This window comes from Aplysia californica, unplaced genomic scaffold (genome assembly GCF_000002075.1).
Source record: "Aplysia californica isolate F4 #8 unplaced genomic scaffold, AplCal3.0 scaffold00127, whole genome shotgun sequence".
Classification (NCBI taxonomy): Eukaryota; Metazoa; Mollusca; class Gastropoda; order Aplysiida; family Aplysiidae; genus Aplysia; species Aplysia californica.
The window spans coordinates 533,852-550,841 of record NW_004797397.1 but is presented as its reverse complement, the minus strand read 5'-3'; the positions used below and the strand labels follow the sequence as shown (position 1 = coordinate 550,841).

The following is a 16,990-nucleotide window of genomic DNA, read 5'->3' as shown; positions in this document are numbered from 1 at the left end:
AGACATTTAAAGGAGGTGAAAGGAGACAATTTTAGAGAAGAAAATTTTTCGGTCGCTACCTGGATTCGAACCTGGGACCTTTGAATGAGAGGGGAACACTTTAACCTGTAGGCCACGAGAGCCCCCAGTCGTCCGTTTCTGATACAGCAGGGCCAAATTTAAGTTGTTGGGGAGCCTTCAAACCACCCAACACACAACGCTGCTTCAGTAAAACACCAATAAGGTTTTGAACCGGGGTACCAACAGTGGTACATGATATAGACGATATTTGCGTACCTGGTTTTCTGTGAGATAGACATTGCGAAAACTTAGAACGTTTATTATTTTTTCGGAGAACCACCTACTCCTAGGGGCGGCATGCTACTGACTGAAGTGTCTTTAGGCCATTCCCATGTTCTTATGCTCAGTAGAATTGTACACAGGCTGATCCAGCAATGTCATGCCCATAACTGTGCCTGAACTGCAAAGGGGGAACTGCTGTTTTTTCTGTCCTAATCCTTATACTAGGGTCAATCGTCACTTTCCCTCTTCTTCTTTTGTAGGGGGCCTATGTTTACCAATCTCTTGTGAACTGAGCCATCTCCGCACAGTTTTTGACACTCATCCTGGAAAAGCACAGAGTGTTGTGATTTTCACTGACTCACAATCAGTATCAGCCATAGAAAATGACCATCATCTGAACCAAGATTTGACCCATATACTGTTTGGATCCCATCATCTGATAACATTCTGTGGCATCAACCTAGTAATGCAGTGGGTCCCCGGACACTCAGACATACCTGGAAATGACAGAGCAGACACACTTGCCAAACTGGGATCTAGACAGGAACAACCCAACACTCCAACTTCATACAACACTGCAAAACAAATCATCAAAAGCAACAACAAACAAGATTGGATGAACAGATGGGCCTTGGGAAAGACCGGCAGAGCAGTTTTCAAACATATATATGACCACAACAAAAAGGAATGACAATATCAACCGCATTCAGAGAAAGAAACAGACCACGATCTTCCGCCTACGAACAGAACATATACAGCTCAACTTCCATCTGAACAGAATAAACCCGGAACTTCCCCCAATGTGTCCCTTGTGTGACTATGCATATGAGCCTGTGGATCATCACCTGTTCCACTGCACAGCCCTGAATGACATCAGAGCTACCTTTCTCCCTCCGAGACCTAACATAGACAACACACTCTATGGAACATTACAGCAACTGCAGCAGACCTGCACTTATCACTACATGGCATTGGACAGAAGGGTGAGAGCCCAGCTGTTGCTGGATCGATAACAACAACAACAACAACAACAACAACAACAACAACAACAACAACAACAACAACTTGTGAACTGAGCTATTTCCGGGGTGCCTTGATAGTCGAAGCAGACTTTGTGCTTTTGAAGCTAGAGAAGTGAGGAGAATCGTAAGCCTCATTCTCCGTTTAGACATCTCTATTGACATCCACCCCTTGGCGCTCATCTGACCATGGCAGATGCAAGGGCCGTAAAGCCTTACTAAAACAAACATACAAGGAGAACCACCTCCCCCCCCCCCCCCCCCCCCCCAAGAATTTTGATTGTCCCTGGGGCCAAGTAAATCATTATCATATTATTATCAGACGGCAGCTTCAGGGTGTCGGGCGTTTAGATCTGATGTCGTGTACGATGTGGGGGCAGTTTATTTGCCTCGGAGCAAACAATTACAATGTATATCAATTATGTCAACAACAAACGAGTAGGGGTAACGCCCCCACCCCGCCCCAGGGGTAACGCCCCCACCCCGCCCCCAAGTCACGTCAGCTGTCAGGGTTATGTCAACCCCGACAAAAACAAGTTGTCTCGGTTATTTATTGTCGGAGGTGATGATTGTGTTTTTGAATTTAGTCCTAATGCAAACATTATATTTAATCTCAGGCTGTTTTCAGGTGACGATAAACTCAAACTCAATGTCAATGAGTTATTCTTTAGGTTTTGAAAAATTGTGATGACAAGTTAGCAGAACTTTCAAACTTTGAGATTTCGTACTTTTGCGCATCTTCAAAGGGGACCAAATTTTGGTCACACAACAGGAGAAGAGTGAAAATAAATAAAAATAAAGGAAAAAGTAGACTAGTGCGAAAAAGTATAAGTGAATAAAAGGAACGCGAATACTGAACTGACCTACTCTGTCGGAGGTTGTTATTACGTACACAAGCGGCGGCATCCATAATATTATTATTATTATCCCAGTGCGGTGGGGCATTCAAAAGTTTATACTTCCGTTTCATTCACGGCAACCGGAGAGACACTGGGAGTGAAAGTGAGAGAGTATCTAGAGTATCTGACTGACTGCAGTACAGTGGTCGACTTGTGAGTTTAATGAGTGATACCGTTGCTGAAGAATTTCAAGTGCAGATTTAGAAAATCTACTGGAGTTCGCTTTTACATGTTCTGACGCTAACATGGCTCCTGTTGAAGGCTACTGGGGAAAACAAACGGCGACAATTGACTGGTGTGAGGAAAATTACGTCGTCAGTTATTACATCGCTGAGTTTTGTAAGTTCTTCGCCTCGTTTCCTAGCAAGGAACGCTGTATTGTAACTGTTTCTTGTGTATTTTCTAATTCTATTTTCTCAAATTAGATTTCTATTACTTAATAGATCTACTTATATTTAATAAGTAACTAGATAGGCTATCTAGTCATTTCTTTATGTTGTAAGATCTAGATTTAGAGATGTCCTGTCTTTTAAAGTGTAACGACCAACACTAAAACAAACACACACACACACACACACAAACACACACACTCACTCCATTTTTGACACCATTTAAATTAACTAGTGTCCATTTGAATGTGCAGTTTTCATTGTTCCTGTCATCATATATATATATATATTATATTGCGGAAGCCATATTGTTGTTTTGTACACTGCTGTCATCATGTAACATAATAGATCTAGAATCTATGTTGGATACTTAGAGACAGAGATGAGTTGGTCATTCTTGCATATTTGATGAACAAACTCTTCTTCTTCTTCTTCTTCCTCTTCTTCTTCTTCTTCTTCTTCTTCTTCTTCTTCTTCTTCTTCTTCTTCTTCCTCCTCCTCCTACTCTTCCTCCTCCTCTTCCTCTTCTTCCTCCTCCTCCTCCACCGTACAAACTTTGGGAGGACTTCTGTAACGAGCGACCACTATGAGACAAGAGTAAAACAGATGGGTAGGGTGTAGGTTTAGGGTAGTGTTAGGGTTAGGTCTCTTCTTTATTGTTTTTGTTGGGGTCGTCGCTCGTTACGGAAGTCCTTCCAAAACTTTTATCTCAACGCTCTATATCTACAGAGCTTGAGCTCCTCATGGGAACAGCACTTCACTCTTGATACCTGCATTCGTTATAATGTGATAGGGTAAATGTAATGGCTGCTGAACCGCTCAGGTGTGAAATCATTTTTTTATCTCTGTATTTTCATGACAGAGAACACATTTTTTAACGTTATATTGTCTTGACAGGGAACACATTTTTAACGTTATAATGTCATGACAGGGAACACATTTTTTAACGTCATAATGTCATGACAGAGAACACATTTTTAAACGTTATATTGTCATGACAGAGAACACATTTTTTAACGTTATAAATAATGTCATGACAGAGAACACATTTTTTTACTTTATATTGTGATGACAGGGAACACATTTTTTAATGTTATATTTTCATGACAGGGAACACTGTGTCCAATGCTGTTATGATCTTTGCACCTCTCGCTATGGTCTTCGTTGGTCTGAAGGAAAACCATGAGAAGAGATTCCTGTACAGTTTTTCAGCAATAACAGGTGAAAATCATTTTAATTGTATATTTTATAGAATTTAATGCAATGTTAGATGAAGATTAGAGATTCTTATTTTCTTCAGTTTGGTTCCCCCTCGAATTAGATTTATTAATTATTTCTTGTTTTATCAATAACACTATTGTTATCCTACAATTATATCTACATTTTCTTTTTTTTTCCCTTTGTATTTTTATAAAAAGAAAATTTCTAGGGGTAATACTTCATGTGACAAATTACTGATCAATATATATTGTACTGAATCTTGGTTATAATCATTATGATGTTGTTAACGTCATATTTATTTTTAAGTGGGTTAAATGAGGACTGAGGTTAATAAAAGCATAAATTGCCTCCAGCCTTGATGTCTTTTTTGGGAGGGAATAATAGAATAAGTTCTTGTTTTATTTATAATTTCAGTTGTGGGGATGGGGTCGTGGCTGTTTCATATGACGCTGCAATACAGTATGCAGGTAAGTAATTCCTTTTACGGATTGTTCCTGGTATTGTCTGTCTGAAAGTGTGTTCAAGCTCGTTTTTTTGTGTCTTGCTTTCAATGAAAAAAATTGACCATCTATTTTCAATAAAAGGGGAGATATTCTTGATAGAAATAGGTGAAGGTTCTGGTTTCAGAGGTGAAATTAGCGAGAAAACGGCTGCCAAAGTTTGGTGACTATCATAGCTAGAAAGTCCTTGGATACTGTATATTTACATGTTTTGCGACTGATTCCACCTCGTTGAGACACATATTATCCTGATCTTTCCAGGTGGCCCTTCTGTTTAAGATCTCCAAATGGGTTGCGCTGAGTTTATTCCTGCCTCATTAACCTTAAATTTTGCCAGTGAGAGCTAGATGTTCAAGGCTTCAAGCAAAGGAGACTTATTGTGTTGAATTTCATAAAATTTCTTATAATGATGTGACGTTAGGGGATGGGGGACAATTGTGATAAGTTCCCTCTATTTTCTGTGATGTAAGGTCAAGGAAAATTGAACACAACTTGTCACACCTTGTCCTCAGTGTTGGGGTCACTACAGTCAGAACATGTCCATCTCTCCTCCCCCCCCCCCCCCCCCCCCTTTCAGGATCCATCCCGGAGTCTGTCTGCTTACAGTCTCTTAATCTGGTTGGAGATCCATCAGACTGGTCCACACAAAATTGAACCTCTTGGATCATGTCAGATTTGGGGGCCAAATGTGAATTAGTCTCTTGGCATATCCTCTAGGCACCCCACTTATCTTCAATATCAGTTTTAGTTTTAGTAAGGTTTTACGACGCTCGCAACTGCATAAGGTCATATGAGCGCCAAGGGGTGGATGTCAACAGAGAAGCCCAAACAGGGAATCAGGCCTACTCTGCTCACCTCTCTAGCCTCAACAGCACAAAGTCTGCTTCAACTGTCGAGGCACCCCAGAAATAGCAGTTCACGAGAGAGTGACAAACATACAAAAGAAGTAAAGGAAAAATGACTATAGTAAGGATGAGAAAAGAAAAAGCAGCAGTTCCCCCTATGTTTTTCCGGCACAGTATGAGCATTACATTGATGAATCAGCCCATTTACAATTCTGCTGTGCGTAAGAGCATGTTAATATCCTTCCTTTGGGAATGGCGTAAGAGACTTCACTTTTTATGAAAAGATGCCTTAAAAAATATATACATAAACCCAAAAGAAGATTTTTTGTCAATTTTCTGAAATCACCAATTTCAAGCGAAAGAAAATGTTTTTTTTCCAGAACAACTTGAAAGTTTAGACACTGACAGAGGCTGAAAGGTTAACAGTTTGACTCTATGATGTGGTGTTGGTTTCAAGTCGTTTTACGCTTTACACACTGCTAGGTTATAACATAATTTATGAGGCAGGGCCTTCCAGTTTTATGTCCAGCTCCATTTAGAATCAGGCCAAATGGGTGGAGAGAAGCAGTTATACATTTCATTGTTGTTTCAATTTGCGTGTGATGTATGGTGTTTGTTGTAGCATATTATGTGAGTGGGTGGTTGGCGGGTGCTCTGGTGTGGTTTTATTTTAGTAGAGGTTTTAAGGGGCTCACAACTGCATAAGGTCTTATGAGCGCCTGGTGTGGTTTGCTCCTTCTTTTCTATCAAACGTCTATCTATCGTCCTTATCTCTCTTCCTTCTTTTTTGTGCATGTTACTCTCTTGTAATGCATCTATTCTCTAGCACTTATATGACCTTATTGTGTTTCAAGTGCAGTAAAACTCCTACTAAAACTAAAATAGTATGTGAGAAGTTTTTTATCTTTTTTTTTCCCCGTTTTATTTAGTTAAATCCATGATCAACTTTCTCTTTATCCAGCTAGGGAGACATATGTTCATCCTTTTTTACTACCACTTTGTATTTATCCAGTGACCAGTATCTCTTGATTATGGGGGAAGAAGGTTTTTAATGGAATGTCTCTATCAAATCATTACATAACAAAAAATCTGTTTTTCAATCTTTAAAGCTGGTGGTTTGCTTTTTCTTTCCTATCAAACATCTATCGTCCTTATCTCCCCTTCTTCTTTTTTATGTTTGTTACTCTCTTGTAACACCTCTAATCTTCTGGCGCTCATATGACCTTGTGCAGTTGTGAGCGCCGTAAAACCTACTAAAAAAAAAAAGCAGGGAACTTAAGGTGTTTTTAAAAACTGTGATCAGTGCCAAAATAAGTCTGTGGCACTATAATTTTGTTGTCTTGAATCTTTCTGTCTGAAAATTTTACATTTCTGCTGTGTTTTGTGAAACTACATCTCACTCATATTAATATTTATTTCAGTTGATGGATGAACTGCCAATGATTTGGGGCAGCAGTTTTCTTGTCTATTCACTGTAAGTACACTTTATATGTGTGCTATATGTTATATCTCTGCTATAGATTATTTTTACAAATTTTTACGTTTTTCTCTTCTTTGGGGTGGTTGATGGACAGTCAAATGGGCTCCCCTCCATCTGCTTGTTTTCATTCTAATTTTGTTATGTGGGTGGTTGGCGGGTGCTCTGGTGTGATCTGCTACTTATTTCCTATCAAATGTCTATTATCCTTATCTCTCCTCCTTCTTTTTTCTGTTTATTACTCTCTTGTAACACCTCTAATCTTTGGCACTTATCTGACCTTATTGTGTTGCAAGTGCCGTAAAACACTTATTAAAGGTGGATGATTGGCGAGTGCTCTGGTGTGGTTTGCTTCTTCTTTCCTATGAAACATCTATCGTCCTTACCTCCCCACCTTCTTTTTTATGTTTGTTACTCTCTTGTAACACCTATAATCTTCTGGCGCTCATATGACCTTATGCAATTGTGAGTACCGTAAAACCTCGACTAAAACTTTAAAAAACCCATGTACTGACACTAAACAATCTCTCTAGTTGTATCATGGCTCATATGAAAGTATCACTTTTGTGCTTCCTTTGTTTACTTTTTTTTGGTGTGGAATTTGATCTTTTAATCCGAATGTGGGTGGTTGGCGAGTGCTCTAATGTGGTTTGCTCCTTCTTTCCTATCAAACATCTATTACTCTCTTGTCACATCTCTATTCTTCAGCACCTATATGACCATATTGTGTTGCAAAAGCCGTAAAATTTTTACTAACTACCCCCCCCCCCCCCCAAACCCCCCCCAAAAAAAACAACAACCCCAACAATACAACAAACACCTCAATCCGAATGGACAAGGGAGGAAAGAGATACGACGTGGGGAACTCTGTGCCACCTCTTTCCAAAGAGGAAATTTACTCATTAATCCGATGTGTACGCTTTGCATAGCCGTCTGTCAAAATGATTTTTTTGCGAAATACTGAAAGTTTCAAAGAGATCTTCGTACAAGAAGTATGCTACGATGTAAAGAATACAGCCCAGGGGCGTACAAAATGACCCCAGGGCGTTTGGATAAAGTTATACTAAATATCAAATCTTAGTCTGGTGAAGTCAGAAAATTTCTGTAAAATGTATTTATGTAAAGTTATTCTGTAAGAATAAATATTCATGAATGTAGTTTCTTCCGGACTCAATCTCCTCTGGGGAATATGGATGTTAATCTCTGCTGTTTTATACAACTAAGAAATGTATTGGAAAAATACTGTATACATTATGCAAATCTGACTTGCAATAATGTCTGGAAAGATTCGTCTTTTCTCTTTGTCTCGACACAGATTATACTTTATTGTATTCTGAGGAGGCTAGAAGTCTACAAATTTAATACAGCTGCAGGCGTCATCGTTTTTGGTTTTCTCTCTATTTTTTTTCTTCTCTCCCCCACCCCTCCCACCCTCTCTCTCTTTCTCTTTCACTCTCTCTCTCTCTTTCTCTTTCTCTCTCTCTCTCTCTCCCCCTCTCTTTCTCTCTCTCCCCCTCTCTTTCTCTCTCTCTCTGTCTCTCTCTCTCTCTCTCTGTCTCTCTCTTTCTCTTTCTCCCTCTCTCTTTCTCTCTCTCTCTGTATCTCTCTCTCTGTATCTCTCTCTCTCTGTATCTCTCATCCCCCCCTCCTCCACCTTCTCCCATACTTAGAGATGCCAGTGAGGTTATAGCACAAGAGAGTAACTCCCACTGTGTATTACATAAAGGGGGAGAGGGATGGGGGTTGTCAGCAGATTAGCTTCTGTTTGCTTGGAGTGGTTACTTAGTTGCAGCTATGCATTGTTATAATATTAAAAATAATAGTGTAATTAAGTTAAAGAGAAGCATGCTTATTCGGTCTAGTCATAAAAAGTAGGTAAAAGGTAAAGTTGTTCCCGCATCCGATCTGGACATTTGGGGATTGCCTTGTTAGTGAGACAACTTCCTGGGCCTTTGATATAATATTATTGTGGTAGGGTGGCCAGTTCCTTTTCACACCGCCTTTACTTCCCCCAACTCGCAAATCAGGTACCCTTACTCACAACTGCTGCTAAAAAGTAGGTAAAAGTGCTAAATGATAAACACTCAATGATGTAATCACCAGTCCAGTGACATGATTAGATAGTATTTTCCCGGAAGTGAACAAGTGCAGAAGAAAGGACAAAAGTACTCCTGCTTTGTTTCTGGCCATTTCTTTTTTTGGACTATTTTTGCAACATTTCATAAAACTAAAACAGATTGAAGTGCAAGTACTGTATTTAAATGAGTTATCTCACTGACCATTTCAATATTGTGTGTCACTATAGTAGATCTCAACTCTTTAACTAAGCGAAAGCTTTGCATACATAATCGTTGTCAGCTTAAGAGCTATGAGTGTAATGGTAACATTAAACCTACTTGGTCATATATTCGGTGTCGCAAGCAATCCACTTAAGTCTGTTTGGCTACTTTTTACACTCGATGAAATAAAAAAACAACTAGTTTTTGTTGTGTTGTTCCTATCAGGAGTCATGAAAAGCAGGTCAATTGTAAGCCTTGATCATAGCATTAACTCTATCCGTACGTCATGTTTTACTATCGTATCCATACGATGTGGGGAACTCTGTGCCACCACTTTCCAAAGAGGAAATTTACTCGTTAATCCGATCTGTAGGCTTTGCCTAGCAGTCTGTCAAAATGATTTTTTTGAGAAATACTGAAAGTTTCAAAGAGATCTTCGTATTAGAGGTATTGTAAAATGTGAAGAATGCAACTCCAGTTGTACAAAATAATCCCAGGGCGTATGGATAGGGTTAAAGAGCATTTTGGTGATGCTGAAAGGTGCACCTTTAGTAGATGGCTGGTGGGTGCTCTGGTGTGGTTTGCTTCTTCTTTCCTATCAAACATCTATAGTCTTTATCTCCCCCTCCTTCTTTTCTGTGTTTGTTACTCTCTTGTAACACCTCTTATCTTCGACACTTATATGACCTTATTGTTTTTTCAAGTGCCGTAAAACTTTTACTAAAACGAAAACGGACTTAAATGGATTGCTAGTGACAGCGACGCTATAATATTGCTGGATGGAGTTGTCCTTGCTCTGCTGGGATTAATTATTATGAGATGGCACAGTGGAGGATCACGTTTCTGTTGTGTGGTTTTGTTTTTCTTGTTATTGTTTTTTATCCAATGGTCGCTGAACTTTTAGCTTTTAGCTGTCTCTGTGTGTCATGTAGTGGACTGTATATGTGTGTGTGCTGACTAAATGAGTTACTTCTCGGATTAGGGCCCTATGGAAATAGATACATTATCATGCTTATAGGTGAAGTTTTTATAATTTGTAAGTGTGAAATAATAAAAGGCATTTAGTACTTAATGAATATTGCATCAATAGCAAACCTAGAAATTTGACCCAAGTGTCGATTTTTGGTCAATATCCCCATTTGTGGATTGTGAGAAGTAATTCATTTTGTCAGCACGCCTCACATTATGCGTGTGTCCTTGTCAGCTGCTTTGCTGGTATGTAGAAGGAGTTGGTGATTGTCAGAGGTTGTAGGTGATGAAACAATTCTTTATGGTCTTGCAGTTTTCGCAGTATATCAGTTGATGGTTGAATGTTTCATAATGCTTTATGGTCTTGCAGTTTTCACGTTGGTGGTTGGTGGGTGCTCTGGTGTGGTTTGCTTCTTCTTTCCTTTCAAACATTTATCGTCTTTATCTCCCCTCCTCCTTCTTTTTTGTGTTTGTTACTCTCTTGTAACACCTCTAATCTTCGGCACTTCTATGATCTTATTGTGTTGCAAGTGCCGTAAAACCTCTACTAAAACAAAAACAAAATCTTCAATGTCCGTTATTGTTTCTATGTGCTTTTTTTTTATCTCAACATTATTTTTTTCCCCCAGATATATGATAAAGAGCAAACCGGATGAAGAGTGCATCCCCCTTCAAGTGTTCTTAGTTGTTTACTGTGTTCTGGTCACCCTGGTGAGTCATGTCTGTGGGTGTAGCATCACCATTATCATTGTCATCATCGTCATCATTGCCATCAACGTCATCATCGTCATCATTTCTTGCTGTCCACTAATGGAGATGTGGGCCAAAAATCAACTTCGCGGTCAAATAAGTAGATTTTCAGTTGCCAAGTTCTTTAAGCTTGACACATCCTTTACAATTTCCAATTAACTCTATCCGTACGCTCTGGGGTCATTTTGTACCCCCGTGGTTGTATTCTTCACATTTTAGAATACTTTTAGTATGAAGATCTCTTTGAATCTAATCTTCTGGCGCTCATATGACCTTATGTCGTTGCAAGCGCCGTAAGACCTCTATTAAAACTAAAATTGGGGGGCTTTGCTGTTGAGTCCTACATCTGTACTTTCCCATTGCAATTTCTGTCTGTCTTGCACTCTTTCCTTGCTCATGATGACCAGTTTCATGTTGTTGTGCGTCGCTTTACTTGAACTGAAACAAACCTCAAGCATTTACAGGGTAGGTTTATTTAGAGAAACAAATATCTTAGATGTCTTCTATTGTTGAGGATTGTGTTATATTTCTCAGGTGTATGTCTTGATCAACGCTCCTGTATTCCATGAGGTGAGTTGAAAAAAAAAAAAAGAGAATATGTGAGGCAGCGTGGTGAAATCAGGCGCTCGTCAAAATAATGATGGTGAGGAAACTGGCATTTTCCTGCAGGTTTGGGAATTTTTATCGAATTTTTGTTTTTTGGCTCAGCACCTTTCATGCGCATTAAAGAACTCATTTTGTGTGAATTTTACTAAAAAACGTTGATTAAAGACATAAAAGATGTAAATTTTCAAGAGCTCGTAGTTTCCACGGACCCTCAAGCTAGGAAATAATGCAACTTTGGAGGCCATTTTCTCCCTCATTTTACCTCTGAAACCAGGCGACCCCCAACTCCTTTATAATGGCCAATATCTTGACTTGTGCAAATGATAAATGTATATATTTTCCATTATAAGCAAAGCAAATGGACAGGTTTTAAGATGATACCAGTAACTCTATATAGCCCCAAATTGATGAGCGCCTGTGCACCTGATTCCACCGCGTCATGACACATATAATATTTGAGTAAAACGGTTTCTTGTCTATCTGTGTGTCTGTCTTTCTGTCCATCTGTCCTTTCTTCCATTGTCTGTCTTTTATTCCATCTTTCTGTCCTTCAGTCGGTTTTACCATTGGTATACCGATTTGTCTGTCTATCTGTATCCTATGTAAGGAAAATGTGTTTTATTAGTACATTATTATTATTATTATTATTATTATTATTATTATTATTAATATTATTATTATTATTATTATTATTATTATTATTATTATTATTATTATTATATCATGATCATTATTATTATTATCATTATCATTATCATTTTTATCATTATTATTATTATTATTAGGATTATAAAGATTATTAGTATTATTATTGTGGGTAGTTGGGGGGTGCTCTGTTGTGATTTGCTTCTTCTGTCCTATCAAACATCTATCGTCTTTATCTCGCCTCCTTCTTTTTTATATTTGTTACTCTCTTCTAACACCTCTAATCTTCTGGCACTCATAAGACCTTATGCAGTTGCGAGCACCGTAAAACATCTACTAAAACTAAAACTTATTATTATTATTAGTAGTAGTAGTATTATTAAGATTAATAGTATTATTAATATTGTTATTTATGTTGTTGTTCACGAGTCCCTCCTTTGACGGATAACCTTGCTTGTTTTCAGGTGTCCTACGCCCTTATGGTGATTAGCATGGTGCTCATAGCTCTCAGAATAGTTCAGTAAGTAGTTCTTTTTGTGGTCAGTTTTGTTCTGAGCTTGTAGTGTGTGTGTGTGTGTGAAAATTGATTGAGGAATTGACCCCCCGGGGCAGTGCCACTGACTGTAGTGTCTTTAGACCATTCCCAAAGGGGGGACATTTCTCGTTCAAGCATAGTAGAATTGTAAGTGGGCTGACTCATGTCACGCTCATAACTGTGCCTGATCTACAACAGGGAACTGCTGCTTTTTCTTTCCTAATCCTAACTATTGTCATTTTCCTCTACTTCTTTTGTATGTGTGTCACTCTCTTGTGACCTGCTATTTCCGGGGTGCCTTGATAGTCGAAGCAGACCTTGTGCTGTTCAAGCTAGAGAGGTGAGCAGTCTAAGTCTGATTCCCTGTAAAGACTTCTCTGTTGATACCCACCCCTTGGCGCTCATATGACCTTATGCAGTTGCGAGCGCCGTAAAACCCTCTACTATAAAAAAAAAATAGTTCTGAGGGGACGATTTGTGGCAAGCGTGGTCACCATACGGTCAAGCACTGCTGTTTTTGAAGGGGGGTGGGGATGGTGGGGGGGGGGGGGGTGTGTTCACAAATGTGTAACAATGACTGTTTGACCGTTCTTAACACTTTGCCGTGGCGATGTTTACCACCCAGTTTCTTTGGATTTTCCCCCAAATATGATGGCAAAGTGTTAAATATCCCCTTGTAGAATAGGAAGTCTGGTGCTGTTGTGATTTAGTGGTTAGTCTGTGGATGGTTGGTGGGTGCTCTGGTGTGGTTTGCTCCTTCTTACCTATCAAAAGTCAAACATCTGTTATCCTTATCTCCCCTCCTTCATTTTTATGTTTGTTACTCTCTTGTAACACCTCTAATCTTTGGATCTTATATGACCTTATTGTGTTGCTAGTGCCATAAAACTCTTACTAAAACTAAAAAGACTCTTATTAAAACAAAAATGCAAATATATCTAAAAACTCTTGCAAGTGCTGTAAAAATCTTTAAAAAAACTCTCACTAAAACAAAAATACAAATATAACTAAAAACTGTTGCAAGTGCTGTAAAACTCTCACTAAAACAAAAATACAGATATAGCTATGGAGTGCGATGTCACGTAATGTTGTGACCATCTGCTTCTTGTCCCCAGAACTATGCACTGCAATGTCATGTTATTCGCTGTCTCCCTGTTTACCTATGCTCTCGGATTCCTTCTGTGGAATGTCGACAACTTGTGTTGCCATCATTTAAGGTAAGCTATTGTACATGTAACAGTAGAAACTATTGGAAGTGGGTGGTTGGCGGGTGCTCTGGTGTGGTTTGCTTCTTCTTTCCTATCAAAAACATCTATCGTCTTTATCTCCCCTCACTCCTTTTTTATGTTTGTTACTCTCTTGTAACACCTCTAAATCTTCGGCACTTATATGACCTTATTGTGTTGCAAGTGCCGTAAAACCTCTACTAAACTAAAAGAACATTTTCATTAAATGAGTTCAATCCAGACTTTACTTTTACTTTACTTTTCCGATCCAGCGGCCATTTGGGTTTTAGCCCTTCGGTCTGTCGATATGGCAAAGAATTTGCAGGTTTTAATCAGCTGTGCTTTGTCGCTGTATAGAGTATTTCCGATGTCTGGGGAGGCAGGAAAGTAGGTGCTGCGCAGGTTCAATCCAGACAAAGACGGAAACATCTCAATGATAACCAATGCAAAAGTTTTGAAAGGCTGTGTGTGGTCAGCCCTTCTTTGCGGCTCTAAATGGTAGAAAATTATCAAAGGCAGTCAAAATAAATTTGAAGCAGCAGAAATATGGAATCTGTGCAGAAAGAAGTCCTAGTGGGCAGCTCATTAACCCTATCCGTACGCCCTGGGGTTATTTTGTACCCCAGGGGTTATTTTGTACCCCAGGGGTTGTATTCTTCATATTTTAGAATACTTCTAGTGAGAAGATCTCTTTGTAACTTTCAGTGTTTCTCAAAAAATCATTTTGACAGACTGCTATGCAAAGCGTACGTATCGGATTAACGAATAAATTTCCTGTTTGGAAAGGGGTGGCACAGAGTTCCCCACGTCATATGGATACGATAGTAAAACACGACGTACGGATAGGGTTAATAAAAACAACGAGGAAGAGACAAATGTAGTATCTGGGACACTTACACAGACACAAAGGTTTTGAATATGTAGCTGTCATTGGTGGAGTAGATGGCAAAAGAGGCAGAGGTAGACCAAGGACTATGTACTTAAACAACTTGAACAGGTGGATGAAAGGAAAATACCACGGCAATAGAAGTTTTTTTAAAGAGCATCCAAGCAGAGAGATTGCAGCAAACAATGACTGCCAATGACTGTTTCAGATCCGACATTTTATGATGATATATTCCTAGTAATGTTGTGTAGGCAAATTGAGTCCTGTGGGTGGTTGGCGGGTGCTCTGGTGTGGTTTGCTCCTTCTTTCCTATCAAACATCTGTCGTCCTTATCTCCCCTCATTCTTTTTTTGTGTTTGTTACTCTCTTGTAGTAACACCTCTAATCTTCTGGTGTTCATATGACCTTATGCAGTTGCGAGCGCCGTAAAACCTCTACTAAAACTAATTGAGTCCTGTAAATGACAAAGTGTTGAGACATGGTGTTGTATCAAGCTTAACTCTTTAACCATGCTATTTAAAATCACGTTTCTGTGTAATTCTCTCGTGTTTGTGGAAATGCGACCCGACATATTACGTTTTTAAAAACGCTTGTTTCGCGTCAAACTGATCAATAAAGTGTTACCCAGACGTAGAATTCATTTATCTTTCACTTCCGGGTCTATCTACAGGCCTGTAAGCTCGTACTTTTTTATATTCGGTCCATACCATAATACAATAATAACTTCGCATCGGACGGTGGTACCATCCGTCCATGGTTACGGGCCTTGACTACCGGACGCTGCCACCATCCAGACTTGGTTAAAGAGTTAATGAGGTATTTTCCCCTAGAGCATGGCAGTTCTTGCTATTGATACCAGCCTTTGTTGATACTTGTTGATAGTCTCAAGGTATAATTTGGTCTTTTTTTTTCTGCAGATACATTCGAGACCAGATGGATAAGTCTTCGGGAATGCTTTTTGAATGCCACGCCTGGTGGCATATATTTGCCGGCTTTGGCACATACATGGCTTTGTTGTTTGCGTAAGTATTTCACTGGAAAGTTTCAGGCTTCATTGTAATATTGTATTTTTTGTTTTGCGATTGTAAGTCTTTCTCAATCAAATACAAGTGGGGGATGTTTCCATGAGGCCTAGAGTTACTCTGCTTGCTTTTTGTGACAAGGGGTTAAGGTTTGTTGTAATGAGTAATGTTGTGTAGGCAAATTCAGTTCTGTAAATGACAAAGTGTGTGGGTGGTTGGTGTGGTTTGCTTCTTCTTTCTTATCAAACATCTATCGTCCTTATCTCCCCTTCTTCTTTTTTATGTTTGTTACTCTCTTGTAACACCTCTAATCTTCTGGCGCTCATATGACCCTATGCAGTTGTGAGCGCCATAGAACCTCTACTAATACTAAACTACAAATGAGATATTTTCTTCTGTTCACAGAGTTCATACAAGATATTTACACCTGCAGAAAGATCCTCAAGTAAAGGTAAGATATTATTGCAGGTTATGAACGGAACAGTATGTGCGTGTTTGTGCTTTTGTGTGTGTGTGTGTGTGTGTGTATGTGAAGCGTGTGCATGTGTGTGTGTGTGTGTGTGTGTGTGTGTGTGTGTGTGTGTGTGTGTGTGTGTGTGTGTGTGTGTGTGTGTGTATAAATGTGAAGAGTGAGCATCTTTGTGTGTGTGTATGTGCGTGTGTGCGCGTGTGCATGCATTCGTGTGTGTGTGTGTGTGAAGTGTGCGCATGTGTGTTGGTGCTTGCGTGCGAGTGTATGTTTTTGTGTGTGCTTGTGTGTGTGGGGTTTTTTTTTTCTGTTGTCTCTAAAGACGTTCAGCTTCTTGTGGTTTTTAGACACTTCTGTCAATTCACCAAATGCTCTGCCCTTAAAATAGTCATTTCTGTATCTAGAGAGGTATTGAGCTTCCATAGCAAGGCAAAAGACCGCAACTGCTACTTCTTTTCTTTCCTTCTGTTGGTGGGTGTTTGACGGGTGCTCTGATGTGGTTTGCTTCTTCTTTCCTATCAAACATCTATCGTCCTTATCTCTCCTCCTTTTTTTTTCTCTTTGCTTTTCTCTTGTAACACCCGTAATCTTTGCACTTGTATGAATGACCTTATTGTGCTTCAAGTGCCGTAAAACGCTCAGTGAAACAAATTTTCATCTGTTGTTTCTGTCTGTCTGCCAATTTCTTTTCTTGCTTTAAGTGACCAATATTGTGTCACGATTCTTTGCGTTGCTTTTCTCACATAAGTGCGACAAAGATGAAAAAAAGCAACTGTTTCTGTTTAATAAGAAACATTTTATCCCTGTGCATTTTAAATGTTCTGAGGGAGTGGTTGGCTGGTGCTCTTGTGTGGTTTGCTCCTTCTTACCTGTCAAACATCTATTGTTCTTATTTTCCCTCCTTTTTTTTATGTTTGTTACTCTCTTGTAACACCTCTAATCTTCTGGCGCTCATATGACCCTATGCAGTT

The 16,990-nt window shown here is 39.3% G+C and overlaps 1 protein-coding gene across 1 annotated transcript; it reads left to right on the top strand.

Annotated features, from left to right (window-relative positions):
• The first annotated feature begins 2,278 nt into the window (after positions 1-2,278).
• Positions 2,279-15,651, top strand: LOC101855556 (alkaline ceramidase 3). The gene is made up of 9 exons (XM_005096368.3): positions 2,279-2,539; positions 3,700-3,810; positions 4,225-4,277; positions 6,577-6,629; positions 10,510-10,591; positions 11,165-11,200; positions 12,346-12,401; positions 13,532-13,633; positions 15,446-15,651. The coding sequence occupies exons 1-9, from the start codon at positions 2,446-2,448 to the stop codon at positions 15,552-15,554; spliced, it is 696 nt and encodes a 231-aa protein (XP_005096425.1). The 5' UTR covers positions 2,279-2,445; the 3' UTR covers positions 15,555-15,651.
• Positions 15,652-16,990: the final 1,339 nt, after the last annotated feature.

Bases quoted from the DNA above. Each gene is read 5' to 3' on its own strand.
- LOC101855556 (XM_005096368.3), top strand. From the start codon at position 2,446: ATGGCTCCTGTTGAAGGCTACTGGGGAAAACAAACGGCGACAATTGAC. The intron at 2,540-3,699 runs GTAAGTTCTTCG...TTTTCATGACAG, and splicing joins TTATTACATCGCTGAGTTTT to GGAACACTGTGTCCAATGCT. The intron at 6,630-10,509 runs GTAAGTACACTT...TTTTTCCCCCAG, and splicing joins AGTTTTCTTGTCTATTCACT to ATATATGATAAAGAGCAAAC.